This window comes from Dipodomys ordii, unplaced genomic scaffold (genome assembly GCF_000151885.1).
Source record: "Dipodomys ordii isolate 6190 unplaced genomic scaffold, Dord_2.0 Scaffold7, whole genome shotgun sequence".
Lineage (NCBI taxonomy): Eukaryota > Metazoa > Chordata > Mammalia > Rodentia > Heteromyidae > Dipodomys > Dipodomys ordii.
The window spans coordinates 1,078,071-1,092,215 of record NW_012267223.1 but is presented as its reverse complement, the minus strand read 5'-3'; the positions used below and the strand labels follow the sequence as shown (position 1 = coordinate 1,092,215).

Sequence of the window (14,145 nt, the reverse complement as noted above, 5' to 3'; positions counted from 1 at the left end):
CTCCCCCACGAGGGTCCGAAAAACCAAGGCGCCCCCCCCCTGGCCGATTCGCTGCCACCCTCGGGATTCACGCCTCCCCACCATCGCCCACCCGTGGGTTCTAAGCCCAGCTCTGGAAACCAGTCTGACCACTTAGAGTATTTCCCAAGCGACCGGGCCAGGCTCCGGGGTGGGGTGGGGTGGGGTGGGGCGGGCCGGCGCTGGGGGGCCCGGGCTGCCCGGTGCAGAATGGATGTGCCCGGGCTGGTGTCAATGCCATGCGTCTGCCCCACACGGGGGACCTCGGGGCGCCGGGTGAGGGGGTCCCCTCTCCCCCCTGAGGTGCAAAACCAGGACCAGAGCACCTCCATGCACAGTCCACACCGGGACAGCGTGGGCGCAGGCACCACCTGCCCCAGGGCACTTAGAGTCTGGGTAGGACGGAGCCCAGGATGACACGGGAAGCCGGCCAGGCTCCCCGGAGGCTGTGTGGGGTCACGGTGTCTCCAGGAGCCCGGACGGCCCTGGGGGGGACCCAGTGGCCGGAAGCGCCTGGCGATGGCGCCCCAGCCCCAGCAGGGCCCCAGTGCAGCACGTGTTTTGGGGGCTCAGCAAGCCACACCGCCGCGCTGGAGAGCAGGGGAGCAGGGGTGGGCAGCGCATTCATTGTGTGTATCGGCGAGAACGTGTCGCAGTGAAATCCTTCCCTCTCGCTAACTTGCGCTCGGAAAAAGGAAAAAAAAACCCACAGCTGTGTCTCCATGTCCAGAGGGACGAGGACAGACCCTGCCGTGGGCATCCTCTCGAGGACCGGCTGCCTCACTCAGACCCCCTCCAGCGACGTCGGGTGTGCAGGCCGGCGGGCCACGACAGGATGCCACCGGGTGGGGGGAGTGGGGGGGGTAGGGAAGTGGCCAGGCAGTGCGGGGCGGGCGGTGGGAACGCAGCAGAGGGATGCCCAGTGAAGGAGCACCTCCCCGGCTCCCGGGCTCCATCAGAGGGTCCGAGAACACGGGGGGCTGCTTTACCAAGTCCATCCGTCCAGGTGCGGTCCTTCACACTGTGCCGCAGAACCCCCTCCCCTGTCTGCGGGGAGAGGGGGCCAGAGGGGGAGCAGTCAGCGCTGGCAGGGTCCTTCTGGAAGGGCGGGGGATCCCAGGCTTCCCTGTGGTGGGCTTCCTATTAATTTTTAGGGGTCCCCTTTTCCTTAATGTGGGCAAGGGGAAGAGGAGACAATGTCTGTGGAGACGGCCAGCGTGTCTAGCCACGGGGGGAGGAGGTTCAGGCGGGCGTGGTGGCTTGCTGATTTCCTCTAGGACAGGTTAAAAGGCTTTAAATAGGAAAGAGAAGAGAGGAAAAGGGGAGGATGGGGCGAACAGGAAAAGCCAGGGCTCGCTCTTTCACCCAGTGCTTGGCAGACAGAGGTCAGTGTATCTTCCAAATGAGTCAGGGGAGGGGTGAGTAGGAGAGCAGGGCAGGGGACTGCTCAGGTGGAAAACACCCCTGGCAGCTTGACTCAGGGTGGGGGGTCGAGCTTGGGGTGCCCCAAGACTCCCCAAGAAGGGAGTTACAGGGTATTTGCATTCCAAGTGGCTAAGGGCTGCCCTGAGCTGGGAGAAACAGACGGCCTGCCCTCGGGACTTTCAGATCCATTGGATCTTAGGAAATCCTGCGTAGCTAGGAGGCACTCTGAATGACACCTGGAGTCTCCACTGCTAACATTCCACATCATTTTTTTTCTTTTTTGCTAGTCCTGGGGCTTGAACTCAGGGCCTGGGCACTGTGCCTGAGCTTCTTTTGCTCAAGGCTAGCTTGAGCCACAGCACCTCTTCTGGCTTTTTCTGTGTCTGTGGTAGTGAGGAATCGAACCCAGGGCTTCATGCATGCTAGACAAGCACTCTACCGCTGAGCTACCTTCCCAGCTCAGCTTCCGTGTCTTCAGGGAACAAGTTGAATGCAAGCATGGCCCACACCTGGGTCCAAAAGCCATCCCAGCTGGGTCTCTAGTTTCTTCAGGACTTAACTGGACAATAAGGGTACGGAGGACTCCATAAAACAACGCCAAAGGCCTGGCACTGAGAGGGGGCTGTGCCACCCACATGGTGGTGGGAAGAGGGCTTCACCTCCGCGGCCGGGTCCCTGCCCCTCGGGTCCTCCGTGTGTGTCCTGGTGGCTGTGGGGAAGCCTGCCTGGAGCCCTGTGCGGCCCTGCTCTGAGGCCCAGAAGGTACCTGGCTGGCAGTGCCCTGTGTTGCTAGCACAAAGGAAGCCCATGCCTAGGCATGAGCTACTGCCTCTGCCCCCCTCCTCCACCCCCATCCAAGAGATATCCTGGGCATCTCTGTGCCCAGCCCAGCTTGGCATCAGGGGTGTTTTCTGAGCAAAACAGCCTTGGCTTTGGCCCTCGTGGGACTTCTAACCTGGGGTCATTTGCAGCCTGGGCAGTGCCTCCCTGGGGAAGCCCTGGGCACTGTGGAGATCCGCCCACCGTAGGAGTTAACTAGGGACTCAGGGTCATGGAAAAGCCAGATGGAGGTTGGCTGACCACTTTGGCCTCCTGGCTAGGGATTGGTAGGGCTGGCTGCTCCACCCAACCCAGTGTGGCTGGACTCACCCTGGAGATAGAGGAGCGGCGAATTGAAGCTGGTGGTAACGGCTGGCAGTTTTGGTGAGAGGGTGGTGCCAAGAGGGACATGATGACGTGTGTGTGTGTGTGTGTGTGTGTGTGTGTGTGTGTGTGCGCGCGCACTTGCTGTCTCAGCCCCGAGGAGGCTGAGGTGGGAGGATCCCAAGGTCAAGGCCAGTGGGCCTCAAAAAAAAAAGGAGCTCAGGGGATCGGCACCAGCAGAGTGTATTCTTAGTGTGTGCCTGAGGCCCTGGGCATGCACCCCCAGCCCCCAAACACTCTCAGAAGCGAGGAGGGGGAGTCAGCAGCTAGTTCTGCTAAGCAGACTCTGTGGCCTGACACTTCCCTGATGTAGCCAAGCTGACTGGCAGGCTGGTCTGGGAGAAGCCAGGGAGCTTGGGCCTCAGCCAGGCCCAGAGCAGTTCCATTCCCAACCTTGCAGGCCTTCCCTCACTTGTCTGCCCTGAGCGTGGATATTACCGCTGGCCTCAGGGAAGAGCAGGGGCTCTGGGCTCCATACATGCCGCTGGAGAGGGGGCAGGTAGTGAGTATCCCGCATCCACCCCAAGGCTTTTTCCAGCTCCTTCCTTATGGTGGTCCTGGAGTCCTGGAAGGACTCTGGTAGGTTGGTGTTGGAGGGGACTTCCTGCTCAGCCAGGAAGCAGACTTGAATGACACACACACTTCCCGGCCCCCACACATTTCCCATTCAGATGCCCGAGGACCCACCCCTGGGCCCAGGCACTAGTTCCTTCACTCGGGTGTGCAAGGGGGCCTCACTAGTGTGGCCAGGACTTCAAGTTATCACGAGGGTTAGGGAGAGGGAGCCCTCCAGGCCTGCCCCACGGTGGGTGCTGCTCTGTGAGCAGGGGGAAGGGAGCGTGAATCCGGGGTGTGGATGCCGGGCTGCTGTTGCTTCTGGTATCCCCTAAATTCAAGCTGATGAGGAAAACTATGAGAAGTGGGAGGGGGCGGGGAGGAAGCACAGCACCCTACAATCTGTGTCAAAAGTTCGTATTTCATAAGTGGATGAAGGGTAAAGGGATAAAGCCGGGGGTGGTGGTGAGGGAGGAGAAACAGACTGCAAGAGAGAGATAGACGTACTCACAGGGAGACAGGAGAGAGACAGACAGACAGACAGACACTAAAAGAGTGACCCAGACCCACAGGGCATGCAAGTGGAAAGCGATGTCTAGGAAGGGCCTGCGCAGGCCTGGGCCCGGGAGGCCTCTGCTGGGAGCCTGGTCAGCTGCAGGTGGTGACAGCCATTCCCTCCAGTCCCACTCTTGGCTGAGGCAGTGGTGGTACTCAGGCCTCAGGCCTCATCCCCAGAACTCATCCATCCATCCATTCATTGGATCAGCCTCCGTCCAGGTCTCCCAGACACTGGGCAGAGCTTAGTTGGAGCATGAGGTGAAAAAAAAATGCATCATTGTATTCAGTAAGAAGCGTTAGAGCCAGCTGTGTTCACAGGACACTGGTGCTGTGAGCCGGGCCAGGGCTCCGGGCAGGCGGGCCCTTCCTGAGCCATGGGCGGGTCTATAATTCTGGACACGCCCCCACTGGCTTGGTGGAAGCTAGGGCTCCTCCCCCCAGCTGTGTGGCTGCAGGGGACGCTGGACAGTGAGAATCATCCTCTCCAGTGCTGAGCAGAGAAGACCAGGACAGCTGTTCCACAGTGGGTTTCCAGAGGCCTGGAACGGAAGTTTCCAGAAGCCAAGAGAGGCGAGTCCTCCACGCCTCCTAGCTAGCGAGGCCCCTCGGGGAAGCAGTGCTTGTAGGTCTCATCTGGAGGACAGGAACTGGGGCACCAGGTCACAAGCTCCCTTTGTGGGCAGTCCCACACCCGCCACGGAAGGGGGACATGGCCACACCAAGATGGCTTGTCTGCGGGGAGCCCGCCGGGGCTGACCCCCAGGTGATTTCATCCCTGCCCAGCTGAGAGGCCCCGAACAGATCAGGAGACCGCCTCCCACATTTTCAGTGTCAAGATGGCTCCTACTTGTAGAGCCCAGATCTGATCAGCTAAATTGGCTGGTGTGTCTGTGCGCGTGCGTGCACACGAGCGCATACACGTAAATGCGTGTGTGTGCCCGGATTCAGATCTCTGAACCACGACCCGAGGGAAGATAGACAGGAGCCAAGGTCAGGATGCGGGCCTCTGCGGATGAGACCCTGACGGCTTTCTCCTCCATCCTCCTCAACCAGGCTCTTCTCTTGGGCTGGGTTACGTTGGAGAAGGGACCGACCAGTTCTATCCGAAAGGTCCCTGCCAGCAAGCTTGGTGCCCTGCCATCCTGCCCAGCACCAGCTTCCAGGTCACGGTCGGCTCAGTGTTTTCAAGGTGTTGCTACCAAAGCAGGAGCCACCGTGGTGACCCGAACTACCAGAGGCCTCCCTCCCTCCTCCTGTCATCGCTCAGCTGCCTCACAGGCCTGAGCCGCTGTTTCCACGGATCTTATCTCTTTCCCATTACAGGGAGGTTCGTGGGAGAATGAGAAGCACTTCCAGCAAGGCCCCGATCAGCCTGGAGAAGGTAAGCCATAGGCTCTTAGGGCTGTTTCGGTTTCCAGCTCTGTTCACCAGGGGTGTATATTTGTGGGGTACAAGCTGTTGCTTGAGAGCTAAACCCACACTTGACCTCATCACGGTAGAACAATGCACCCCTTCTAATCTGTCCTTCTTAGATGAAATTAAGTTGACAGGGAAGCCAGATGAAGGACAGAATTACCAAGCGGGAATATGCTGTCTGCCACCAGCCCCAGGATGGGGCTGAGCTGGACTTGATCCAAATAACACCTGACATTCTCCCCCCACTGTACTGGGCTGGCGCTGCCCAGGGGCTCTGCTGGGAGAGCCTCCTTCCTTCTCAAACTTCCTTCCTAGTCCTCCTTCCCCTCCTCCCCCCCTCCTTCTCTTCTTCCTCCTCCTCTTCTTCCCCCCACCCCTTCTTTTTGTTTGTCACGGGGCTTGAACTCTGTGGCACTGTCCCTCAGCTCTTCAGCTCAAGACTAACACTCTACCACTTGAGCCACAGCACCACTTCTGCCTTTTTCTGTGTGTGTGGTGCTGAGGAATGGGACCCAGGGCTTCATGGGTGCTAGGCAAGCACTCCACCACTGGGCCACATTTCCGCCCCCTAGTTCTCTTCTATTAAGTTCCTCCTTCTCTCCCTCCCTTTTTCCCCTCCCTCCTTCCATTCTCCCTCTCCCCCTCCTTCTTGACATTCCTTCCATCAACAAACAGCTCTGGAGTTGCTCAAGTTCTAGTTGCTGAGGACTGATGGATGGATGACGGAGATGGAGGATCTGCCCTCCGGGTGTTTCTGTTCTGTGTGTGTGTGTGTGTGTGTGTGCGTGTGTGTGTGAGTGTGTGTGTGGTGTGTGTGTGCGTGTGTGGTGTGTGTGTGTGCGTGTGTGTGTGTGAGTGTGTGTGTGTGTGTGTGTGTGGTGGGTGCGTGTGTGTGGTGTGTGTGTGTGGTGGGTGAGTGTGTGTGTGTGGTGGGTGTGTGTGTGGTGGGTGCGTGTGTGGTGCGTGTGTGTGTGTGCGTGTGTGGTGTGTGTGCGTGTGTGTGGGTGGGTGTGTGTGTGTGCGTGTGTGGTGGGTGCGTGTGTGGTGGGTGCGTGCGTGTGTGTGCGTGTGTGTGGTGCGTGTGTGGTGGGGGTGGCGTGGAAGGGAGGTAGACTGGGAAGGAATGATTGCAGGTTAAGGTGTTCCAGTCTCTGGTCAGGGGCATTCCCTGAGTCAACAATTGAAGACTACCTGACAGGAATGAGCCAAACGAGGGCAGCTTTGGAGGCCAGAGCCCCAGGACACAGAGCTGGTGAGGACAGAGTGGCTGGCCCACACGGCAGGTCTGCGGCGTTGGCTAAATCCTGGGTCTTTCCGCCACTTCCGCTTCCACCCTTGGTCTGAGAGGAATGCTGAGCCCAGCCCAGTGGCGAGAAGTCAGCAAGAGGCAGAGCGGCCCCTCCTGGAACCCCCCCTTCCCGGACCCCCACACGCACCCGTTATCTAGATACCTACGGTTTGCATGTTTTGACTTTTTTTCCCCCCTGAACTGTTTGAGGACAACTTGGATATTTTGTGCCCTTCTGTGTCTACATGCCTCGGGCAGGAGGAACGGGGAGGGGCGTTCTCCTGCTCAGGACAGCTGCTTTCCTCCCAGCGCACTCTTGTCTCACCCAAGCCCTTACACATTTTGTCAGTTTCCTCAATAATTCTCTTTGTGACTCATTTTTATTTTTCCTGTTCCAAAAGCCAAACCAGAATGGTGAGCAGCACTCAGCATCCTGTCTCCTCGCGTCTGCTTATACCAGGCAGGGCCTCTGCCACCGCCCTGGGGCTGCTCAGCCCTGACATTTGAAGACTCCACCGTCGATATTTCTTCCTGGTCGGTAGTAGCCTCTGCCTTTCAGGTGGGAATCTCACTGCGATGGTGATGATGATGATGATGATGATGATGTGTTCCTCCTAGGAGGATGTGTGCATTCCAGGAGATAATCCCTTCCAACTTGGTGTGGGGGGTGTGTCTGTGCTGGGGCTTGTACTCAGGGCCTGGGTGCTGTCCCTGAACTTTCTTTTTGCTCCACGTTGGTACTCTACCAATTGAGTCACACATTGGTTCATTGGAGATAGGAGTCTCCTGGACTTTCCTGACCAGGCTGGCTTCATAATCTGCAACCCAGACAGTGGAGCTGTAATTGAAGTGGTAGAGCACTAGCCTTGAACAAAAGAGCCCAGGGACAGCGCCCAGATGCAGGGCTAGCACAGAGTAAATGAAACAAAACAAAGAAAACCAAATCTCTGCCTCCTAAGTAGCTAGGATTATAAGCATGACTCATCCACCAAGACCTGGCTGACGAGGTGTGTTTTGAGTCCTTGGTCTCCCCAGGCCTTGGTGTGGCGTGGGATCTCCCATCCTGCCTGACTTGCTCTCTGATCTTTTCCCTCAACTGCTTTTGTCTCTTTGCTTCTGCTAGGACTAGGGCCACACTGGGTCCTGGTTTTTGCCACCTGTCCCTGCCTCCCTCCCAGCTTCTTTCTTTCCCCCCCCTTCTCTCCATTTGCTTTGCTCCCCCAACTTCCTCACCCTTTCTCTAGTCTCTTTCCAAAGTATGAAGGTTAAAAGCTGCTGGCTTAGTGCCCCAGCCGGCCACCACCCTAGAAACACCCTGATTGGGGTTCTTTCCTAGGAGGAATGAAGAGGACGGATGGAGAGAGGCCCTCTGAGGATGAGGTCTGGGGTGGGGGGGATCATGTCAATTCAAGATAGGGGTCTCTTCTGTTAGGACCTGACCGCAGGCTCAGAGGAAGGGGTGGGCTTTGGGAGAGAGGTGGTCTTCCGGAGAGGCCTTCTGTCTGCTGTCTGCCCCCCCACAGCCCTGTCCATCGCAGGAGACACAGACCCCAAAGTCCCCCTCTAGACCAGGGGCTGAGGTTCATCACGGTATGGCCACAGCTAGCAAACGCTGTCTTCCCCCAGAGGCAGATGGACTCAAAGCTCTGAGATCAGCAGGTTCTTCTCCACCTTGGAGAGCCAGGCCTGGGAGCAGCCTTCATCCTCATTTTGGTCACTGGCTTGGAGGAAAGCCCCTCACATCCGCTCTGGATGAGGCCCAAGCCACAGTCCAGAGAACAGGAGCCAGATGGTGGACGGCACTTGGGCAGCTGCATGCGGTCGCTCAATCACCGCCATGGCTCTGGGCTTGGAATTGTGTTGTCATCACTCAGATTAACACCGCCAATTTATTATTTTTTGGGGGGTCAGTCGTGGGGCTTGAACTCTGGGCCTGGGCGCTGTCCGTCCCTGTGCTCTTCAGCTCAAGGCGAGCGCTCTACCACTTGAGCCACAGCGCCACTTCCGGTTTTCTCACGGTTAATTGCAGATAAAAGTATCATGGATGTTTCTGCTCCCGGGCTGACTTTGAACCTTGATCCTCAGATCTCAGTCTCCCAAGTAGCTAGGATGACGGGCCTGAGCCACCAGCGCCCAGCCTAACATTGCCAATGTTATAGAGGGGAAATGGGTAAACTCAGCCCCTCGAGGGGACCCAGGTACCTTCTTTGGCTTGGAGAGTGATCTCTGGATAGAACTGATAGTTCCTCTTGATGTGGAGTCTGGTCTTTCAGGAGCTCAGTTTTCCCATCGATTGAGTGAGAGCCTTGGAATAGAAGCTTCAAGGCCCCTCTCTGAGTTTTGGGGAGCCCCACGATTCACGGCCTATGGCTCCACCCACCGTCCACGGAGCTGTTCCCGATGGTGAAGACAGTGAATCCATGAAGCCCCAGGTGCATTCTCCTTCCAGACCAGTCCCAGGAGGGGGTGGGGGGTTCCAGCCTTCGGGCTCCCCCAGGAGGGGGTGGGGGGTTCCAGCCTTCGGGCTCCCCCAGGAGGGGGTGGGGGGGTTCCAGCCTTCGGGCTCCTCTGCAGACATTTGTTTTCATCTGTGGAACGAGACTTCGTGAGGGACCAGTGTGGAGCAAAAGACAAAGGGGGGCAGGGTAGGCACGCCGCTAGGGCTTTCTGTGGGCCAGGCTGCGTGGCTGCATCTCCGGCCTCTGGCTGTGCAGCTCCCTTCAGCGTTACCCAGAAGGTGGGCATGTGCTGCTCTGTGCTGTCCTGTCCTGGTGACACGGGCCCAGAGGCCGTGAGAGCCAGGGAATCCCAGTGTGCTCACGAGCCACGCCGGTTGGGCTTTGCGGACAGGCACCTGCGGGCCGGGAGGTGGAAGCAGTGGCGGAGAGGAGACGCCGTCCCCGGAGCTCCTGCCTTCCACTCCGCTGCTCCCTCAGCTGTCTCCTTGGATTTTCAGCTTGCAGCTCCGTAACTCCCATCCCCAGACCTGTTGGCAAGCGAGAGGAATAACTCAAGTGAGTCAAAAGCAATTTGCAAACATAAATAATTTCCAGTGCCAGGAGAGGAGCCAGTGGGAAGATGCATGGGAGGCTGAGGGGGAAAACAGCTGGCCTCAAGCCCCCCCACCCAGCCCTCAGACTTTCCTCTCCCCTTCTCAGAGCTGGTGGGAGGGGTGAATGCCAGAAACAAAGCAGAGAAGGCCCTCCGAGGCCCCTGCTTGCCTCCGCGCCATACCAGGGGCTCTGCTTGCCCATCTCTTCCCTCCTCACTCCTAACTGCCTCATGATCGTATAGCCCTGCCTGCTTCTAGAGGCCTGGGGGCCAAGAGAGGTCTCCTACCTGCTTTCCACAGCCCAGGCCTTCTTCCCTCCACCACCGTTGGCTTTCATCCGCAAACCCTAAGGGCAGGCAGAATGGATGACACCCCACTTACTTTCAGACCTTCATTTGAGTCCAGTGTCCTATTCCAAAGGAGCCTCAGTTCATTGTTCTGTTCTCCCTGGCTTGGGACCTGCTTTGGGGGTGTGAGAAGAGGACCCCAACCCCCTCTCCCGCCGTGGGGTGGGCCTTTGCTCCTCTCCCCAGTGCGTGGGCTCACACGGGGCGGCAGGGCAGCCTCTTCGGGAGGTTGTCCACCCTGGCAGTGAGAGGGGCTATCGGGCCAGGGTCCCCCTAGAAGACTGAGAACATTAAACACCCCTTTCCGAAGCCCACCCCAAGGGGCCGTCTGAAATGCAGAGAACAATGAGAAACCAGATACGGTGGAATTAGTGAAGAATTTCTCAGCTGAAACTGGAGAGGGAGGAAATCCAGGGAGGTTCGCGAGACACCTGGTGCAGGTTCAAAGGCCCCGGGGCCCAGTTGCTGGCAGCGTTCACCTTCACCATGCGAGGGAGAAGACAGGTGGCCCTAAATATGTGTGTGCGCTCATGGGCACATGCACACACACCACATGTGCACACACACACACACATACGTGCACTTGGTACAGCCTTCACATATGCAGCCTCCTGTCTCAATCCAGATTTGAAAAACTTCAGACGATCGGTGAAGAGAAACACGCACAGCCCGCAGGGAGGGGGCTCTCACCGTGCGTCAGGCTCCAGCTCCACCGCATAAAGACCAAACTCGCGAATGAGAGAGAGACAGAGAGAGAGAGAGACAGAGAGAGAGAGTATGTGTGTGTGTGTGTGTGTGTGTGTGCAGTACAGTGCCTGCCTGGCAAACATGAGTTCAAACCCCCAGTACCACCAAAAGAAAAAAAAACATGGAAAATGAAAGCCCCATCAAGAGTATATGTGCGTGTTTGTGTTTGGGGGTGCACAGGGCCCGCATCTCACCACTCTGGCTATCCATTAAATCTGCACTGGGTGGAGAGCTGGGACCCCGCCATCCGGAGGAAGCACCACAGACCACTCGGCTAAACAGAGAATCGAAACCTCCGTCTTCCTGGAACTTCTTCCAGGATTATCCGTAAGGCCTCCTTCCCTAAATTCAATAATACATAATTACCCCAAGTCTTCTGAAACGCTCACGGATCACCTGGGTAAGAGCAAGGGCAGGCAGGGCAGCCACCCTCCGCCCCCCCCCCCCCAGCAGCTGAGCCCAGCATACATAGGAGGGGTGGAGGGGGCCGTGGGGAGCCCTGGGCATCCATGCTTGTGGGTGAGGATAACAGCTTGCAGCTCAGGAAGGAGCTTGGTCGGGAAAGCCTGGCCACACACGCGTGTGCACACGCAGGACCGGACACGCACGCAAGTGTACACGTGAGGGCTGTGCATGCAACTGGCTGACCGTGAGCTGGGGGGTGGGGTGGAGAGTGCTCTGAAGGGTGGGTCCCCATGCTGGAACAATCTAGAGCAAATTCAGAAGAGGCCAGGGCCAGAGCCGGCCTCTGAAGGCCCCACACACCCCCAGGGAGTGTGTTCGAACTGCCTCCCGTCTCTTCCCCCACTCGCTAGCTCTTCAACGTGGGGACATTAGCTACCAAGTCTTCACACTGCCACCTGTCAAAGAAGGTCAGTGAGAGACAACCCCCCTCCCCACGGAGATGAAAGAATGAACGTGAGATAATCCCCCTAAAGTGCAGGGCATATAATAAGCACGCAATCAATATGAACTGTGATTATTAACTGCAAAGGGAAGAGGCGCTGCGGAGGGGTGGGGGAGGGGTGTCTTTCTGAACTGGTGGCTACAGGAAGTAGACACTTGTATCCAAGAATAACAGCCTTCAATACAATTTCCTCTTCACAGTCTTCACCTCCTCTGAAGAGAAGTCGCCCAGCCCCGATCACAGACTGAGTGGCTTCTAGACAGCAGAGAGTCTGGCTTGGTGTGGGGCTTGCTGGTCTGTGCCCACCCAAGCTGCCTCCGGTTCCAGTGTCACTCCCAGCCATCCTGGGTAAAGCTGAGGTCGCAGGATGGGGACTGAGGTAGAGCCCCGCAAGAGGGACACGGCTGGGGAAGGTGGGCTGGAGGTGAGCAAGGCGGCTCCTCTCCTCCTTTGGTTCAGCCAATAAAGGCTGCAGGCCAGAAGCCCTTGGAAGCCCTTTGCTTCTGACCTGGGATGTTTCTTGTTCCCTGACCCAGAAGCAAGCTGTGTGTTTACTTATGGGGGTTTCCAGAAGTGCCCAAGCCTTTTGGCTTTCAAGGTGACCAAGAAACAAGCGCAGGAAGGTAAAGGTTTTTGGTGAAGGATGTGGGCACTGTAACCACATCTCTTCTATCTCCATTATATGTTCTAGAACTTTGCTGTGTGGGGGTGGGTTGGAGTTGGGGAGGAGCCTCAGTTCAGAAGCTTAAAGTGGGCCCAAATAATCTAGGGTCCAATCCCGGCCTCCCCTCAACCTCTTTCTCTAAGGTCTCCGATGGCCAGAGAACTCTCTCCCACCCCCACCCCAGCGAAATCACAGGTGAGGGCCCTGTCATTAGTGACCTTCCTGAACCACCGGACTGCAAGCTCGGAGTCATTAGTGGTTCTCAAGCTTCCTGTGTCTTTTGCTCTACGGTTGGACTGAATTGTCCATGTGGGCAGGGGCTGGCCACGGTCTCTCTTCGGGACTGAAATCATTACCGGACCAAATCCAGGGCGCCTAGCCCAATTTCAGTCTCACCCACACGCTGGATCCTTCCGCTCTTTTTCATAGTATATTTTCACGTCTGAAAAAGACAAGACGTGTATCTGATATTCAAGTGGGCCTGAGCATTCTAGATTTCCATATGCTGTGTGTGGCAACCTCGGAGCCCCTGAGCGGGTGGATTCCACTCCCCGTATCACCTATGTACGGTCTTCAAAGACCGCTACTCCCTCCACACTGGAGGTCTGAACCTGGCTCTTGAGAAGGTGAGTTGGGGAGGTGAGCATCCTGGGCCAGGCAGGGCAGGAGGGTCTGTGCACAAGGGCCACACCCTCAGCACTGGGCCAGCTCCTGCCTCTACCCGTCAGAGCAAAAGGCTTATTCGGAGAAAGAACTGCAAAGGGGCGGGGGAGGGGGGAGGATTGGGACTGGGAGGGGAGGGGAGAGGCTGGGAAGGGATGTGAAGGATAAACAAAGGAGGAGGTTGCAATGCTTGGTAAGAAATGTACGCATTATCCTGCCCATGTAATTGTAACCCCTCTGTACAGTATGTTCACAAATAAAATAAATTAATAAAAAACAAAAGAAAGAAAAAAAAAAGAACTGCAAAGGGAAGAGGCGTTTCTGGAGTGCAGGGTTGACCTCTGCTCCCTGCCTTCCTTCTCCTCCCTGAATTTCTGAAGTGCTGGTCATACCTGGCCTACATCTGGGCAGGCAGGACGTCCGAACTCTCCCACCTCCAAGGCCCTTGGGGGAAGAATTCTTGTTCCAGGGCCAGGCCCCTAACCCTCTGTGCCTTGGATGTGTCCTCTCAGGCGGGTGCCAAGGGGGGCGGAGTCCTGGGGAGGCCCGCCCCTTGGTGGAGCACTCAGCTCCGCCCTAGGTTCAGTTCAGGACCAGGCTGTGGCCACTTGCTCTGGGCACCACCTCAGACTCACTCCAAGGACGGCTTCATCCCTGTGAGGATATCTGCTGGGTGGCACCTGGCAGAGCTGAGCAGCTCAGCGGGTGACAGGAAGGAGCAACGGACACTGGCACACAGCCGCTCCTGGGACTGGACTCGTGTGGCTCCACTCCACCGGTGGCCTCGGACTCAGGCTCCAGACACTGCCTGGGACCCCTCCCCACTGCACCCCAGGGCCTGGCCAGTGCACCCAAGGCAGACCACAGCCTTCAAGAGCCCCTGCCACCCGCAGACCAAACCTGTCCAGTGGTGCCAGTGGATTGCTGCCAATCCCTACCCCCCCCCACGAGGGTGGGCCTCTACCTCCCCCCTTCCCCCTGCCCCGTCCCCAGGCCCCAGCGGGACAGAGATGCCCCCCAGGTGCCAGGATTGCTGTCAAATCACCAACTGCACACCCGGACAGGGGGGGTTGTCTAACATCCGGGGTGGGGGGTGGGGGTTCAGTTTTCCCCAACTAGAAGAGCCGGGGCTGGTTCCTGCCTGGCATGAGCTTTTGTGCGCCAGCCAGTGAAGGACAGGCCCAATTCTAGTGCTGAGCAGGCGGGTTGCCAGCAGCGAGATCAGCTCCTCCACTCACAGGGTGGCAAAGGGCATTCAAGGCCCGGAGGAGGAGGAGGAGGAGGAGGAGGAGGAGGAGGAGG

At 57.8% G+C, this 14,145-nt stretch overlaps 1 protein-coding gene across 1 annotated transcript in view; it reads right to left on the bottom strand.

Moving 5' to 3' along the window:
* Positions 1-798: 798 nt before the first annotated feature.
* Positions 799-14,145, bottom strand: part of Cbx4 (chromobox homolog 4) — a gene marked incomplete at its 5' end in the record, with an annotated part of 28,005 nt that continues 14,658 nt past the window's right edge. Inside the window, 5 exons of the mRNA XM_013036311.1 lie at positions 799-1,065; positions 9,194-9,231; positions 9,318-9,449; positions 9,807-9,861; positions 10,062-10,190. Of these exons, the coding sequence (XP_012891765.1) occupies positions 799-1,065; positions 9,194-9,231; positions 9,318-9,449; positions 9,807-9,861; positions 10,062-10,190 (621 nt within the window). The remainder of the gene's footprint in view (positions 1,066-9,193; positions 9,232-9,317; positions 9,450-9,806; positions 9,862-10,061; positions 10,191-14,145) is intronic.